The following is a 15970-nucleotide window of genomic DNA, read 5'->3' as shown; positions in this document are numbered from 1 at the left end:
AGTCTGGGCGTGTTTCGGTAGCAGTTCAGATAGAATAGAGCAGCTGCGCCTGGAGAAGCCCGTTACTTCGTTGCTGGGGTTTTTGGGAGAAATGGCTGCGATGTCGATGACAGTATTATATGCGAAGCTCCCTTTTCAGCGAAATCACTCGCTTCTTAACTATCGAGTATTTTCTTTTCCTATTTTGGCATTTGTTTTGCTTTTTATTCATGATTAATTATGCATTTTAATTTTCCAACAGAACCAAGTTATCACACTTTTTCTTTGTTTATTTTGGGTTTCGTTTTATACGTCAAACTTGAGAAGGAATACAGTTGATTTCAACCTGTAATGGTGACTTGTAAATAGATTGAAAGGTCATTATGTTCCCTAGAAGTCTAGACTCCTTGAAGTTTGGGAAAAACTAGAACCCCCAAACTTTGGTGGTGTTGCCTATAACCGCCGAACTTTGTTTATCTCACATAACCCCCATGACTTTGGGGTGTTTCACAAAACCACCTTGAACTTTGAACCATTCTCACCGGGTCCCCTTGCATATAATTTGCAAAGAACTAAACTTTCACTGAGAGAGAAAAAAAAATCCAAAATTTACAGGAGGGGGTATGATGCTTGTAAATGACAAATGACGGAGTTTGGAAGTTTTTCCCTCAACAAAATTTTAGTTATTTACAATTTACATATGCAGATGTCAGGTGAGAAAAGGTCAAAGTTCGAGGGGTTTTGTAAAACAACCCAAAGTTTGGGAGGGTTATGTGAGATAAACAAAGTTCAATGGGGTCATGTGCAACACCCCCGTAAGTCAGGGGGTTTTGTAGAATTAACCCAAAAAGTAATGTTTTTGCAAAATTTTGTTTGAAATAACAAGATCACTTAGAACGAAATCTAGTCTAGTTTCAATCATGTTAATGTCATATTGTAGTTTATGTCAATCTTAGACATTGTTTGCTAATGCTACTTCTTTAAATTTCTGGGAATAATGATCTTGCTCCAGGAAAAATCGATGAAAATGTTAGATCAGTGCTGGTCGTCCAATTCTTAATCATGGGCTATAACAAAGAAAGAAAAGGTGAAACCAAGATAAAGGAGAGAAGTAAGAATCTAGATTTTGAGAAGAAAGATACTCCTGAGTGACTATTTATTCTAGTAGACATAGAACCAAGTTTGTGTGCTTTTTTCTTTGCTAGGCCATTCTGTTTGTAATCTATTGTTGATTCTCTTTGTTTCGTCTTGTCTGTTCTGATTTGGGTTAGACATAATTTATAATCGCAGGTTACAGTTGCAAGTAATGTGAAAAGCAGCATTAGACTAAGTGGAATTAAGAACAATGTGTTCCTCCAAGATGAATCAGAAGTTTCACTTAGAAGGTAAAAAAGTTAGTTATATTTAACTTTTTATCACAGGATTTAACCTTATATTCTTGTTTTCTACCAAAAAGAGCAACTAATATCTTACCACGGCCCTTGCCTCAGAGTTCGGAAGGTTATGCATCTTTGGTAGTCAATGGCGCAATTTTTAGACCGGTTGTATTGCAAGTGAGGGGTGAGAAAAGGAAACTAGATCGAGGATTATAAGCAGACTTTGTCTTTTATCTATGTTTCATTTAAAATGACGAATTATACCTGGAAATTTTAAATTCCCCCAACCAAAAACACGCACCTCATGCTTAAGAATCCTCTACCACCTCCAAAAAGTACCTGTATCATGTCAAATCGTTTCAGTCAATAACTACCAGCAAATGTATCCTGTATTCCAAACTAGTGACAGACAAAAGAGAAACAATCTATCAAGGTTTTAAATATCGGTTATCGGGGGATTTATGACAGTCAAAGTCCATATCGAATAGCGGATATCGGGGATAAGTAGTATTTATCGGAGAGACATTACTAGATGGTGATATACATAATATAATATTCTAAAATGTAATTCAACTATTCTTAATAAAATATAAACATACCGATAATTCCGATTTTTGGGCCGACAATATCGACCGATAACTTACTTTATCGCCGCATTATCGGCGACAATCATCCAAAAACGATAACCGATTTAAAATTGAGCTTATCATAGCGGAAGGCCCCCAAAACCGATAAATCGTTGATAATATCGGTTTATCGGCCAATATTTAAAACATTGCAATCTAGGACATAATTTACCATGTGTAGGTAGATTGAGTGAGTAGATTGGATTTTTGGCTAAAATTGTGTTGCTGAGGTGGATGGTATTTGATATCAACAAACAATATTAATCTTTACCTTTTATGTCATCATCTAATTTTTCTAGTCTTGGAGAATATAGACAGTTGCTCTCTCTTGCACAAGCTTAAATTGCATAACCACTGAAGTTGCTTTCTTTGACCAAATTTCTTTTCTAGATTGAGCAGATTCCTTTGTTTATCTCAGTGTTTTTTACTAGATTTCTTGTTTTAGTTTTTAATATATTCCATTGTACATTAACAAATGGCGTAATTATCTTTTATTACTTTCAGTTTATTAGTTTCTCCTGGAAGAAGCTTAAGTCACTTTCCCTGGCCCATATCTGCAGTTGGCTCAGGTTCTTTTAACCTCAAGATGTCTTTAATTTTGCAGATTGATATCTGTTATGCATAGCATCCTCCACAAATGCCTACTTGCACTTGTTGGCTTCGAAATTAAATTCATTGTTTATGATTATAGGTTTAGAAGCATCGATCACAGATCAAAACAAGAATGACATATCACTGGACAATGTTAAGATAGTCGTCGAGTCACGTGATGATGATAAGATTGAGGTGAGATTGTAACTTGAATTTCAGTCATAGTTTACATATAATATCATTCTAATAAATGATAGTTCTGACTGTGAAGATGTTTACTTCTGGGTAGGTTTTGGTCGTAATTGTGAAATATACCCTTATTCCTAGGTATTCTTGATAAATGTCATTTATTGCAATCCCATTTTGCCTAAAATTTGAAGTTATAAGCCTCTGTCTCTTTCTACTTCAAATATTACCCCTTTTCTACTCATAAATCAGTATGGTATCATCAACAAAATATATGCATAAGGGGTCTTTACCATTTACTTTGAATATGCCTGGGATTTCATGCATACTAGTCAAAGAGATGTGAACCTTTGAACCCCTGATACAAGGCTATGGTACTAGGATGGTCTGTTTCCGCTTTCAATTATTTTCATGATTGTTACTATCATAATTTATGTTCTTAATGAATTTATACCAATATCAAGCTAATGTTACTTATAAATGTTGAAAAAACTCAGTTGATGGTCGGAATGAAATAGAACTCTGGATAGACCACATAGTTACCTGCAAATAACTGAAGACAAACAATCTTACTATTTGTGAAGAATACTTCAATTGACGTGGTGACAGCTTTGAGAATTTCATAATAAAATCTCTGCGTTGTTTTGAAAACAAGCGCTATTTAACTATAAAAAAGAAGCACCCATTTTTTTCCATAGCCACACCTAGCTTTTATTTGTCAAATTTAGCAAGTTAAGATTTTTGAGACTGATGAAGATACAGCGTTCATCATCTTTTGGTTATTAAGTAGTAGTAGTTTCATGAATATTCTACCTTTGTGTAACTGGTATTTTATCAGTCAAAATAATCACGATTAGATGGAGACTAAGGGCTTTAAATGAGAAGCTTTGTACTATCTCGATTATTCGGTTTAATTTCTTGAAGATTTTAGCTTATGAATTTGGAATCCTAGGGCTTCTTCCTCATCCTTTAAGAAGACAAATTGCTTCAATCATCTCATGCCTTTGCCTTTCCAAACACTATCTAACCAACTTGTGAAGCAATGAGATCAAGTTGCTATATCAATATCATTTGATTTGATGTGGAAGTTAGATATATGAGAAATGTGTTAGATTAAGTCTATTGGGTATTGGGTTAATGGGCTGTGACCCGTTAACCATACCCCTATTTGTATGACTATATATATATCTCTCTAGTATCTGAATAAATCAATGAAGTTAGGGTTTTTGCTCTCTCAATTATCTCTTTCTACATGGTATCAGAGCTTGAAACCCTAGCCAGCTTTCTCCAAGCAAGGGGGGTTTATTGGTTGAGGATTGTTGATTTGGACTCGGACTTTTTATTGGATTTTAATTTAGGGTGTTATTTGTTTTGAACTAGAATTTGGATTTAAATTTAAGGTGTTATTGGTTTAGGACTAGGATTCGGATTTGAATTTAATGTGTTATTAGTTTAGGACTAGGTTTTGACATCTACTACTCCTGTTGTTGCTGGAGAAACCTCTGCGCCAAAAGTAGTCTTGGGGACTACAATTAAGTTGAATGGTACTAACTATCTGCTCTGGGCACAAGCTTTCCGGATCTTCATTGGCGCTCAGAGCAAACTGCCTCATCTTCTGGCATCTCCACCACCACCATCTGATCCCACCTACAACTCATGGCTCTCCTCTGATTACTGTGTTATGACTTGGCTTCTCAACAGTTTGGATGCACAGATCAGTAGCAGTGTTATGTTTTTAACCACTGCAAAGGAAATGTGGGACAGCCTGAAGATTATGTACGGGAATGAGAAGAATGTTTCCCGTGTTTTTGAGATTTATGAGAGACTATTTGCGATCAAACAGGGCGATAAGACAGTTCCAGAGTTCTTTGGTGAGTTGAAGGGACTGATAGACGAACTAGAAATGCATCAGCCTGCAGTAGCTGATGCGGCGACATTGTTGGGGTATCGCCGCGATCTGGCTGTCTCCAAGTTTCTTTCTGGACTGCACCCTAATTTACAGTCTCAGGTACGGGGACAAATATTGGGTGGCGATTCGATTCCCTCCCTGACTGCTACATTCTCCAGAGTCATGCAGGTCTCTACTGGTGTTTCTTCTGATACTTCTGCACCGTCTCCACCTTCATTGGATCAGTCTGCCATGTTCTCTAGTAGAGGCAGAGGCCGCGATCGTGGTCGTGGTCGTGGTCGTGATTCTTTGGGAGGACGTTGCTCTTTTAGTGGGAGACAGGGTGATTCTGATAGGGGTTCACGTCAGTGTGGTCATTGTGGGAGGACCAATCATATTTCTGAGAAATGCTGGGAGAAGTTTGGTCGTCCTCAATGGGCCCAAGTAGCCGATGCCGAGTCGACTCGCTCACCTATTTCTACTATTATTTCTAGTAATCCAGCTACTACTGTTCCTACTGTTCAGATTTCTCAAGTAGATTATGAGAGGTTACGCCAGCTAGAGATCTCTCAGAACAGTCATTCGGCTACTCATGCATCCTCTTCAGGTATGGATGCTTACATAGCTTCTCCTCATGAACCATGGGTACTAGATTCTGGAGCCTCATCCCATATGACAGGTATAAAGGATCGTTTTGTCTCTTTACATCTTTCTGATAAGCTTCCCTCTATTCGCATCGCTGATGGTACACTTTCTCCAGTTCTTGGTGCCGGAGTAGTTCATGCTACTTCCTCTTTGAAACTCACTGATGTGTTATATGCTCCTAAATTCCCTGTTAGCTTATTATCCATTAGCAAGTTTACAAAGCACAATAACTGTAAAGTCACCTTCTTTCCTTCTTATTGTGTTTTTCAGGACCTAGCAACTGGGATGACGATTGGTTCGGGGCATGAGAGAGGAGGTATGTACTATTTGGACGACAGTGTGCCGGGTGCTGGTCTTGTTGCAGCACAGCCTGATTCTACCTTACTGTGGCACTGGCGTCTGGGTCATCCTTCACTACAGAAACTTAGATCGGTAGTTACTGTTCAGTCTTCCCTTTCTTCTTTAGGTTGTGAGTCATGTGAACTGGGTAAGCACCATCGTGCTTCTTTTCAGAGTCGTGTCGATAAAAACGCAGTAGTTGCGTTTGAGTTAGTTCATTCTGATGTCTGGGGTCCTTGTCGTGTTCCCTCCGTGAAGGGTTTTCGATATTTTATTGTTTTTGTTGATGATTTCTCTCGCATGACTTGGCTATATTTGTTGAAAGAGAGGTCTGAAGTCTCGCATGTTATTGAACTTTTTTACAATGAAATAAAAACCCAGTTCTCTACTTCTGTTCATATTCTTCGTACTGATAATGCTTTGGAATATATGAAAAATGACGTTTCAAAATTTTGTGCTCTTAATGGTATTATTCATCAAACTTCATGCTCTCACACTTCACAACAAAATGGAGTTGCTGAGAGGAAGCATAGACATATTCTCGATGTTGCTAGAACACTGATGATACATATGAATATTCCAAAGTACTTGTGGTCGGATGCTGTCCTCACTGCCTGTTATTTGATTAATCGCATGCCTTCCTCTGTTCTTGATGGTTTGATACCATTCCACTGTCTTTATCCTGCTAAAAAACGTTTTTCTGTGATTCCTCGAGTTTTTGGTTGTACGTGTTTTGTTCAGGATTTGACTGCTGGTTTGGATAAATTGTCTCCTAGGTCCATTAAGTGTGTGTTTGTTGGATACTCACGTACTCAAAAAGGGTATAGGTGCTATCATCCGACCACCAGGAGATATTTTGTTTCTGCTGATGTTACCTTTTTTGAGTCTGTCCCATATTTTTCCTCTGGTTCCACTACCTCTGTCAGTCCACAGGTGCCACTACCTTCTACGGCTCCCACTACTATTCCGATATCTGCTCCTGTGGCTACTGCACCAAAGCCTCTACTGACATACTCTCGCCGTCCTAAAGTACATACACCTGTCTCTGCTCCTGCTGACTCTTCTTCTCCAGCTGCAGGTCCATCTCATGTCGAGCCTCATATCTCTTCTGACTTAGATGTTCCTATTGCTCTTCGTAAAGGTAAACGGTCTTGCCCAAAATATCCTATCTCTCTTTTTGTCTCTTATGACCGTCTCACCTCATCATTTCGTCAGTTTGCTTTGTCATTGTCCACTATATCTTTACCCAGGTCACATGAGGAAGCTTTGTTAGTACCCGCCTGGAAACAGGCTATGGATGAGGAGATGAATGCACTGCTTTCTAGAGGGACTTGGGATTTGGTCTCTCTACCTGCTGGAGCGACTGTGGTTGGCTGCAGATGGGTGTATACCTTGAAATATCATCCTGATGGGTCTGTTGATAGATATAAAGCTCGCCTGGTTGCTAAAGGATATACCCAGACATATAGTATTGACTATTTTGAAACCTTTTCTCCCGTTGCTCGTCTCAACTCCATCAGAATTCTTTTCTCTTTGGCTGTTAATATGGATTGGGCGATGCACCAACTAGATGTGAAGAATGCTTTCCTTTATGGTGATTTGGACGAGGAGGTTTATATGGAGCAACCTCCTGGGTATGTTGCTCAGGGGGAGAATCTTATCTGCAGGCTGAGAAAGGCCATCTATGGGTTAAAGCAGAGTCCTCGAGCTTGGTTTGATAAGTTCAGCAAGGTTATTTCTAATGTTGGTTTTCAACGTTGTCAGTCTAATCACTCTGTCTTTCTTCGACGCACAACAACTGGTTTGGTTATTTTAGCCGTATATGTTGATGATATTCTGCTGACTGGGAGTGACTCTGTTGCCTTAGCTGAGACTAAGGAGTATCTAAACCGTCATTTTGTCACTAAGGACATGGGAAAGCCAAAGTATTTTCTTGGGATTGAAGTTACATATGTCTCAAAGGAAGTATGTGCTAGATTTACTAGAAGAAGCAGGTCTCTTGGAATGCAAACCTGCAAGCACTCCAATGGAGGCAAATGTTGATTTGTGGCGTGATGATACCTCTCTACTAGATGATGCTGCACGATATAGGAGACTAATTGGGAAGCTAATATATTTAACAGTTACCAGACCTGATATTACTTTTACAGTAGGTGTGCTGAGTAGATTTATGCACAAACCTAGAGAGGTTCATTGGACAGCAGCTTTGAAGATTTTGGCATATGTCAAAAGTTGTCCTGACAAGGGATTGTTATATAAGAAACATGGGCATACTCACATTTCGGCTTTCTCTGATGCTGGCTACGCAGGAGACATGGGAGACCGAAAGTCAACCTCAGGATTTTGTACTTTTGTTGGAGGTAATCTTGTGACTTGGAGAAGTAAGAAACAAGATGTAGTATCACGATCTAGTGCAGAGGCCGAATATAGAGCAATGGCTCACACTGCTTGTGAGATGGTGTGGCTAAGAAAGTTTATGACAGAGCTTGGTTTTGTTCAGTCTGGACCCATGCCAATGCATTGTGACAACCAGTCTGCCATTTATATTGCACAGAATCCTGTGTTTCATGAGAGGACAAAACATATTGAAGTTGACTGCAATTTTGTCAGAGATGCTTGGGAGAAGAAGATAGTATTTCTCACATTCACTCCGTCCTCACAACAACTTGCTGATATTCTTACCAAGGCTACTTCTTCAAAGGTGTTTTCTACTATATGTGACAAGCTGGGCATGGTGGATATTTATGCTCCAGCTTGAGGGGGAGTGTTAGATTAAGTCTATTGGGTATTGGGTTAATGGGCTGTGACCCGTTAACCATACCCCTATTTGTATGACTATATATATATCTCTCTAGTATCTGAATAAATCAATGAAGTTAGGGTTTTTGCTCTCTCAATTATCTCTTTCTACAAAATGTATATAGACCGGGGTGTCTATTTAATTGGTATTCATATTACTTGATTAGACCTTTGAATAAATTTGAGGCTTTGCAGAGATACTGGTTTCCTTGTTCATTGTGGCACACTCCAGTGCTCCACACTCTACGGTATTCTTACTGATTTGACTCACAAGGCGGAGATTACCTTTCATTTTTTTTAAGTAACGGATTGTCTACCTTAATGCAATAAAATGGTTATATCAGCTTCTTTTCCTCTGATTTAACTTTTTGAAATGAAAATGCATATGAATGCCATTATTCATCAAGTAGTACATTCTTAATCTGATACTCTTTCTTCAGTAGTGCTGTAAGCTGTGAAACTGATAATTCGTGTAAGCTTCATTCTTTTCATTTGTAACACATTAACTTTTTGCGGAGTATTCTACAACAATGCTCATAATTGGATTATTAGGTGAGAGTTGACTTAACTGGAGAACAAACCCAAAGGGCATTTGATGATGTATTGACTAACCTGGCTCGCACAGCACCACCTATGCCTGGATTTCGTCGGAAGAAAGGAGGTAGTTTTTCTTTGTAGTTAGATATAGTTGATAGACATTTTTAGTCCTTCTTTCGCTTTTGTCCCCTGTGCATGCCTTTACGTTCTGACTCAAACTTTTCTTTTTGTATGTTATCTTGATGGTTCAAGGAAAAACATCCAATGTAAGTACATATCCTACCTTGCTAAGTTTTCTTTTGCCATTCAGTTGCTTCTATTCTTTAGAAGACTGTTTCATCTTATAATGGCATGTATGATTATTGTGACTTCTTTCAGACTTGCCTGAAGTGTAATCATAGGAAGCATGAGTAAGTTGCATATTAATTTCACTTGAACACAGTTTTGTTGAAACCGGAGTTGGTAATTCTTACAAAGTCTCTTTCATCACACCAGAACTCCATGATAGGGGTAGAGTGTGTGTAATCTTACAATCAAACATGCTCCCGCAGATTGAATGCCTTGCTCATAGGCCGAAATATGGACTATTATACACAAAAAGTATCTTCTTTTCTGAAATCCTCTTAAAATGCATTTCTAGTGGGATTTTAACCCGCGTGGTTCTAATATCATCTTAAAGTCATTTATATCATATCAAAACTCCGAAATGGTGATGAGGATCTTATATCCTCACAATAATAAAACAAATCTTGATTTCATCCCTATATGATTCATCAAGAATGCATATTTATTCTGAACTGTTGTAGGAACACTTTACATTTTTTTTAATCTTGTTAACTACTGCATTTAACTCTGTGCTTCCTATGTATCAGTATGACAGCAAGAGTATGTTATGTATGGTCCTAATATCTAGATAGCTCTTGAGACATTTTAGTTCTCATTGAAACCTGTTACAGGTTCCCAAAAGCTTTCTTTTACAAATGCTGGGGAAAGATCGCGTTACAAAATTCCTTATCCAAGAAGTTGTCAGCGCAACCATTGGAGACTTTGTGAAGAAGGTCCTTTTCTTATCTAATGTCATAGTATTCATCGATAATTCTCTTCAGAAATGATGATTCTCATTGTTATTTGTTCTCTGAACCAGGAAAACCTGACTGTTAAAAGTCAGTTCCAGACTACCCAAACTTCTGAAGAGCTTGAATCAGCATTTGCTCCTGGATCTGAATTCGGGTTTAATGCTACTATGGAGATTGTAAAATCTGAGTCTGACACAAATATAACAGATTCCTCTGATTCAGACTCCAATTCTTCTTGAGCACTCATCTGAAGATTCACAGTTTTGTATCTTCTGAGTCATCAGTGTCTGTCAGGCACTATTGCATCTTTGCTCGTGTCGATGTAAGTTTTGAGGCAAGGTGATATTTTTCAAGTATACTAATTTTACTTTGGTGAAAATATTGGAAGCAATACGTGCAAAAAATGTCAAAAAATGTGTAAATGACATGTTATCATGGGCGAATGGATATCCGTTAAGAGATAGGATATGGAATGAGCATATTCATTAGAAATTAGATATTGTTTCTATCCAGGATAAGTCTATGTTTATTGTTGTATGCCTTTTTCTTTACCTTTTTGGGAGAAAGCTTTCTGATAGTTTCAGCAGTAGGCCCATGACCAGTGAACAACAGCCTAATGAAAAGACAATGCAAATACTAAGCAATGTCTATTAAGCCCCAAAAAAAAGGATCAAAGCTAATCCTGGATGTTAGCAGCATAATCAGAATAGTTGCTTGAAATAATCATTGGCATACTAACTTCTAGTTCTCTGTTAACAAGATACAATTTCTATGTGATTTTATTGGGGTCATAATAGACTGGTCTTCAAAATGCTTACTTTTACCATGTACATATTCTAGCTCCTCACCAGTGAAGCTTCATGTCCCCATTATGACATCTGTAGATATTATCTTTTGAAAAGGCAGTGTCCTTATGCAATAAGCATGTCCACAGCACTATCATTATGATTTACATGACATGACAAAATGCATAAAGCATGTTCCTCTTTATCCATACATGGGATGCACATATCTCCCCATGGAGTTGAGATCATAAATAACTAATCCACATCAAGTAATTAATGCATAAGGTTTGTCAAATGAAACGATGGAGGACTTGGGTTATGGAAACTTTTACGTTAAAAACCTAATTATGGATTTTAATAAAACAATTGCTCCCTTGTATATTGCTAAAGGCATGTAGAATATAGACAAACAGTGATGTGAAGTCTCCATAACCAGCCTATCCTATCAACTTAAGTTGATGTCCACCAAAGTTCCTAGCCACACATTTATTAATATAAAACACATTTTTATATAATACAATGATCCCTAGGCAATATGAGTGGTTAAAAACTTTGGTGGACACACTATTCTCTATCCACTTAAGTTGACACAAGTTTTCATATATATATATATATATAAGAAATATGGGTATGCTTGGTACCAAGCACAAAAAGTTGTGCTTGGTAGTGAGGTGTCAAATCCCCCTCCCATCTTGCAAAATTTAAAAAAAGATCTGTTTAGCAAAATCGACCTCTTTTTGGCCTGTTGGCAAAAAAAAGGTCTAATTTGCTAAATATTTAGCAAAATAAGTCTATTTTGCAAATTTCTTTAAATATAAAATGTTGATAAAATCATGTACTATGTTATATTTAAAAAAGGATAGGTTGATTAAACATGCCTTTAAAATTGAAGAAAAAATATTCAAAAAATAAAATTTCCTTTATATGTTGCTAAAGGCATCTAAACTGTGGAAAAATAGTGCCAGTGAAGTATCCATAATATGATGGTGCCACCATCTGCATTTCAATCTTATCCACCTTGTTTCCTCCCTACTCTCCAATTGTTGCCTCGCCGTACTTACAATAATCATGTTCTACATATAAAAATCATTTTAATCCGTCTCGCTTCCTAAGTTTTTCTTCTCCTTTATATTTTTATATTTCATTGTACTAACAACTACCCTCCCAAACATTAAATGCAGGGTTAGAGAACCAAGGCCCACTTCTTCTTGTCTCTAAGTATTGACTAATCCTCAATTATCTGCTAATTCTTTTATGTTGTTGCCAACTAACTCCGCTATTCTTAAACCCTCAACTTCCATTATTCAAACACAACATCTACATCATCTCTGGTTTGTTAACCTCTTAACCTCTATCTGACCTTAATTTTTTAAAGAAATTTTCTAAATAAACTCATTCATATTTTTTTTTCTAAAAATAGACCACCTTGAGTTTTATTTACAAAAATAGACTCATTTTATCTTAATCCGATTCCTAAATAGTCGGGTTGTCAACCCCGACTATTTAGAAGGTTATAAACCCCCAATTATAACCCTAAACTCTAACATTCTATGCACTAAAAATAGTCTGGGTTGGCAACCCCGACTATTTAGAAACCGGATTAAGACAAAATGGGTCGATTTTTGTAAAAAAAACTCAAAAAAAACTCAACGGGGTCTATTTTTAGAAAAAAAATTATGAATGGGTTTGTTTAGAAAATTTCTTCTTATTTTTAACATCAGTAGCTCTTAAAAACATAATATAATAGCCAGCTATATTCTTTTCTTTACAAGAAAATTATTTGTTTCTTTTTGTTAGTTTTGAGAGTAGACTAACCTGCCCTTACTATGCACATATTAAAATTGATATATTGTCCAAACCTTGTACATTGAATTCTTTTTTTTTTAAACACCAGTTAAATGCTCCGAACACAAAGTACTCTATTTTCATACAATGCAAAAATAACAAGGACGAGAAGAATAAATGGTGGGTTGAGTTATAATATGATTAGGCATAATTTGTACAACTTCTGTAGCTTTATTGTGTCGTTTCCTTAGCTAGCTAGCTCAGTTCAATAATAGCAGAAACTTTAGATGCCACTTACAGGTGAGCATGATCGATGTTTTCTGTTGAGGGTAGGATTTATTTTGTCTTTAAAAATCTATCCTTTGATATTCTCAGGCTTTCCTTAAATTTGCTTCGCCATTTCCATGGACTATATATAGAAGTCAAGTTGAAGTAATCTCAATGAGCACAAAGTACCCTATATCTTGGTTCATGTACGATCTCTTCAAAAATATTTCACATTAACAAGTTGAGTACAGACGCATTTGAACACGAGCATGTTGAAGTCAGCAGCTTCCTCCCCCATCTAACCCCCCACCTAACTTGCAACAGTAATCAACAATTCCTTAGTAGTATTTACCTACCCTTAAACTAATGTTATAAATAACCCCCAAGTGTTTGTGTTAGATCCATCCCAGTAGCACGGAGAGAGAGAGAGAGAGAGCTTGTATTAGAGTATTGAGTTTGTACTACTAAAAAAATAATAACAATAATTTCTTAGTGTCCACCACTCCTCTCATCTCAACAAGTGATATCAGAGTCTGGGTACGTGTATCTGCTTATGTATGCTCTGTGGCAGTCACCAAATGTGGATTCTCCACATTAGAAAATAAGTTAGATTATCATTTACCATTTGAAGGCACTGTGCACTATTCATAAGTACGTTACTATTCATAAGTACGATCACTATTCACGAGTAAGGTTACTGTTCATAAGTATGATTACTGTTCGCGTGAAATAGTAGAAGTTGCAGCTCATGATAGAAGCAAAGCGTTTAGGGACCAGCTCTCTCCTACAATGATTCTATCGGCATTATTGAAGGCCGAAGTTCGTGCTCAGTCAGGGACTGTGAAGTCGGTTGGTCAGGGACCAGACTTGCATGGCGATGCTGAAATAGTACCACGTCACGATGACAGATCTAGCAAGTACAACTACGACATTAAGAAACTCAATGGCAATAACTACAGCTACTGGGAGACTTGTATAAAGTCCTATTTACAAGGAAAAGACCTCTGGGAGGTCATCAGGGGTTCTGAAACTACAGCACCTCGGGAGGCTGGCGAAGTACTAAGGAAGTGCAACATCAAAGCCGACAAGGCTATGTATGTGCTAAAGACAATAGTAGAAGATGATCTCGTAGATTACAAACGAGATGCTAGAACTCCGAAAGAGGCATGTGATACTCTCACCATACTCTTTTCGAAGAAGAATGATGCTCGACTTCAACTCCTGGAGAATTAATTGATGACCTTGCAATAAAAGGATCTGACAACCAATCGGTACTTCAAGCAAGTAAAATCATTTTGCATAGATATCGCTCAACTAGATCCAGATTCTAAAGTATCTGATGCAAGGATGAGGAGAATAATCATCCACGGTTTGAGATTGGAGTACCACGAGCTCGTTGCCGCTACTCACGGATGGTCGACTCGGCCAACATTATTAGAGTTGGATATCTTGCTCGCTACACAGGAAACCTTAGCCAAACAAATGGCTGGAGTTTCAATAAAAAGCGAAGATGAGGCACTTTTCAACAACAAGGAGAGAGGCGAACTAAGAGGCGCGAGCAAAGAGGAGTATGGCTCAAGGAGGCAGTCAAGATGGCATATGCCGGCAGAACACAACAAAGTGAGGAGTAAGGTGATCGTCAAGTAATGCGACCTAATGTTTGCTACTATAACTGCAGAAAGAAAGGTCATTTTGCCAAAGATTGCTGCTATAAGAGAAGGGCTGAAGAGGGTAATGCTGTAACTTGCGCAGATGTCAAGATGATAAAGAAGAATGTGATGCCTAAGCATCTGTGGCCATCGCCGAAGAAGCATCACGGGGTGAAGAGGAGGTCATTGATATGGCACTAACTTCGACTGTGGAAGAATATGAGTCTGCACTTGCAGTGGTTTCAAGTCGAGAAGAAATCTGCTATAGTAAAGATTGGATCATCGATTTTGACTGCTCCAACCACATGACGGGAGATAAGTGGAAGCTTGTCAATATGAAGGAGTATAAAGGAGGCCGAGATGTAGTGATAGCAAATAATTCAAAATTGCCTATCACTCATATTCGGAAAACCACATTCATGCCAAGCTTCAATCTAGATCAAATTCAACTACAAGATGTGTACCATGTCCCAGGTATGCAGAAAAATCTCATATCAGTGTCTCAGTTGACGACTTCCGGAAATTATGTGGTATTCAAGCCACAGGATGTCAAAGTCTAGAGTAACTTAAAGCCCTCTAAAGAACTTGTTATGGAGGGACGGAAGGTGGAATCGGTCTATGTGATGTCAGCAGAATCAGCATATATAGACAAGGCTAGGAAAAATGAGACGACTGATTTGTGGCATGCTCGGCTTGGCCATGTGAGCTATCACAAGCTCAAGGTCATGATGGAGAAGTCTATGTTGAAGGGTCTTCCACACTTGGATATTTAAGGAGGGACCATATGCGGAGGTTGTTAGTACGGTAAGCGCATCAATTATCGTATCAGGAGTTATAGTTCAGAGCCAAAGAACTTTTGGAGCTTGTACACTCAGATGTATTTGGTCGAGTAAAACAAGAATCAATTGGTAGGATGCGGTACATGATCACTTTCATCGACGATTACTCGAGGTATGTCTGGGTTGATTTTATGAAGGAAAAGTATGAAGTACTCTCCAAATTCAAGCAATCTCAAGAAGAAGTCGAAGGAGAACTCGGCAAGAAGATTCATTGCCTACGCACAGACAACGAGGGAGAGTACACATCGAATGAGTTTTATGACTATCTGAAGCAGCACAAGATTCGACGACAGCTAACATGCCCAAATACTCCATAGCAGAATAGCGTAGCCGAAAGAAAGAATTGTCATCTCGCCGAAATTTACAGAAGCATGTTTCATGCTAAGAACGTGTCAGGATGTTTTTGGGCTGAGTGTATGAAGATTTTGGTGCATGTGATCAATCAACTACCACAGCCAAAATTGGAGTTCATATCATCATTTCAGAAGTTGAGGAATATCAAGCCAACTGTAAGCCATTTCAGAGTTTTTGGTTGCGTATGTTATGTGTCCGTGTCTGATCATCTTTGTAGCAAGTTTGACAAAAAGGTTGTAAGGTGTATAT

General features: G+C 38.0%; 1 protein-coding gene across 1 annotated transcript; it reads left to right on the top strand.

Moving 5' to 3' along the window:
* Positions 40–10537, top strand: LOC109837616. The gene is made up of 8 exons (XM_020405937.1): positions 40–166; positions 1270–1364; positions 2486–2550; positions 2673–2767; positions 8982–9090; positions 9219–9232; positions 9923–10024; positions 10111–10537. The coding sequence occupies exons 1-8, from the start codon at positions 92–94 to the stop codon at positions 10279–10281; spliced, it is 726 nt and encodes a 241-aa protein (XP_020261526.1). The 5' UTR covers positions 40–91; the 3' UTR covers positions 10282–10537.

The sequence above is a fragment of the Asparagus officinalis genome, chromosome 4 (assembly GCF_001876935.1).
Source record: "Asparagus officinalis chromosome 4, Aspof.V1, whole genome shotgun sequence".
NCBI classification, from domain to species: Eukaryota; Viridiplantae; Streptophyta; class Magnoliopsida; order Asparagales; family Asparagaceae; genus Asparagus; species Asparagus officinalis.
Note: the sequence above shows the minus strand (reverse complement) of the source record. Positions and strands in the feature narration are given on the sequence as shown.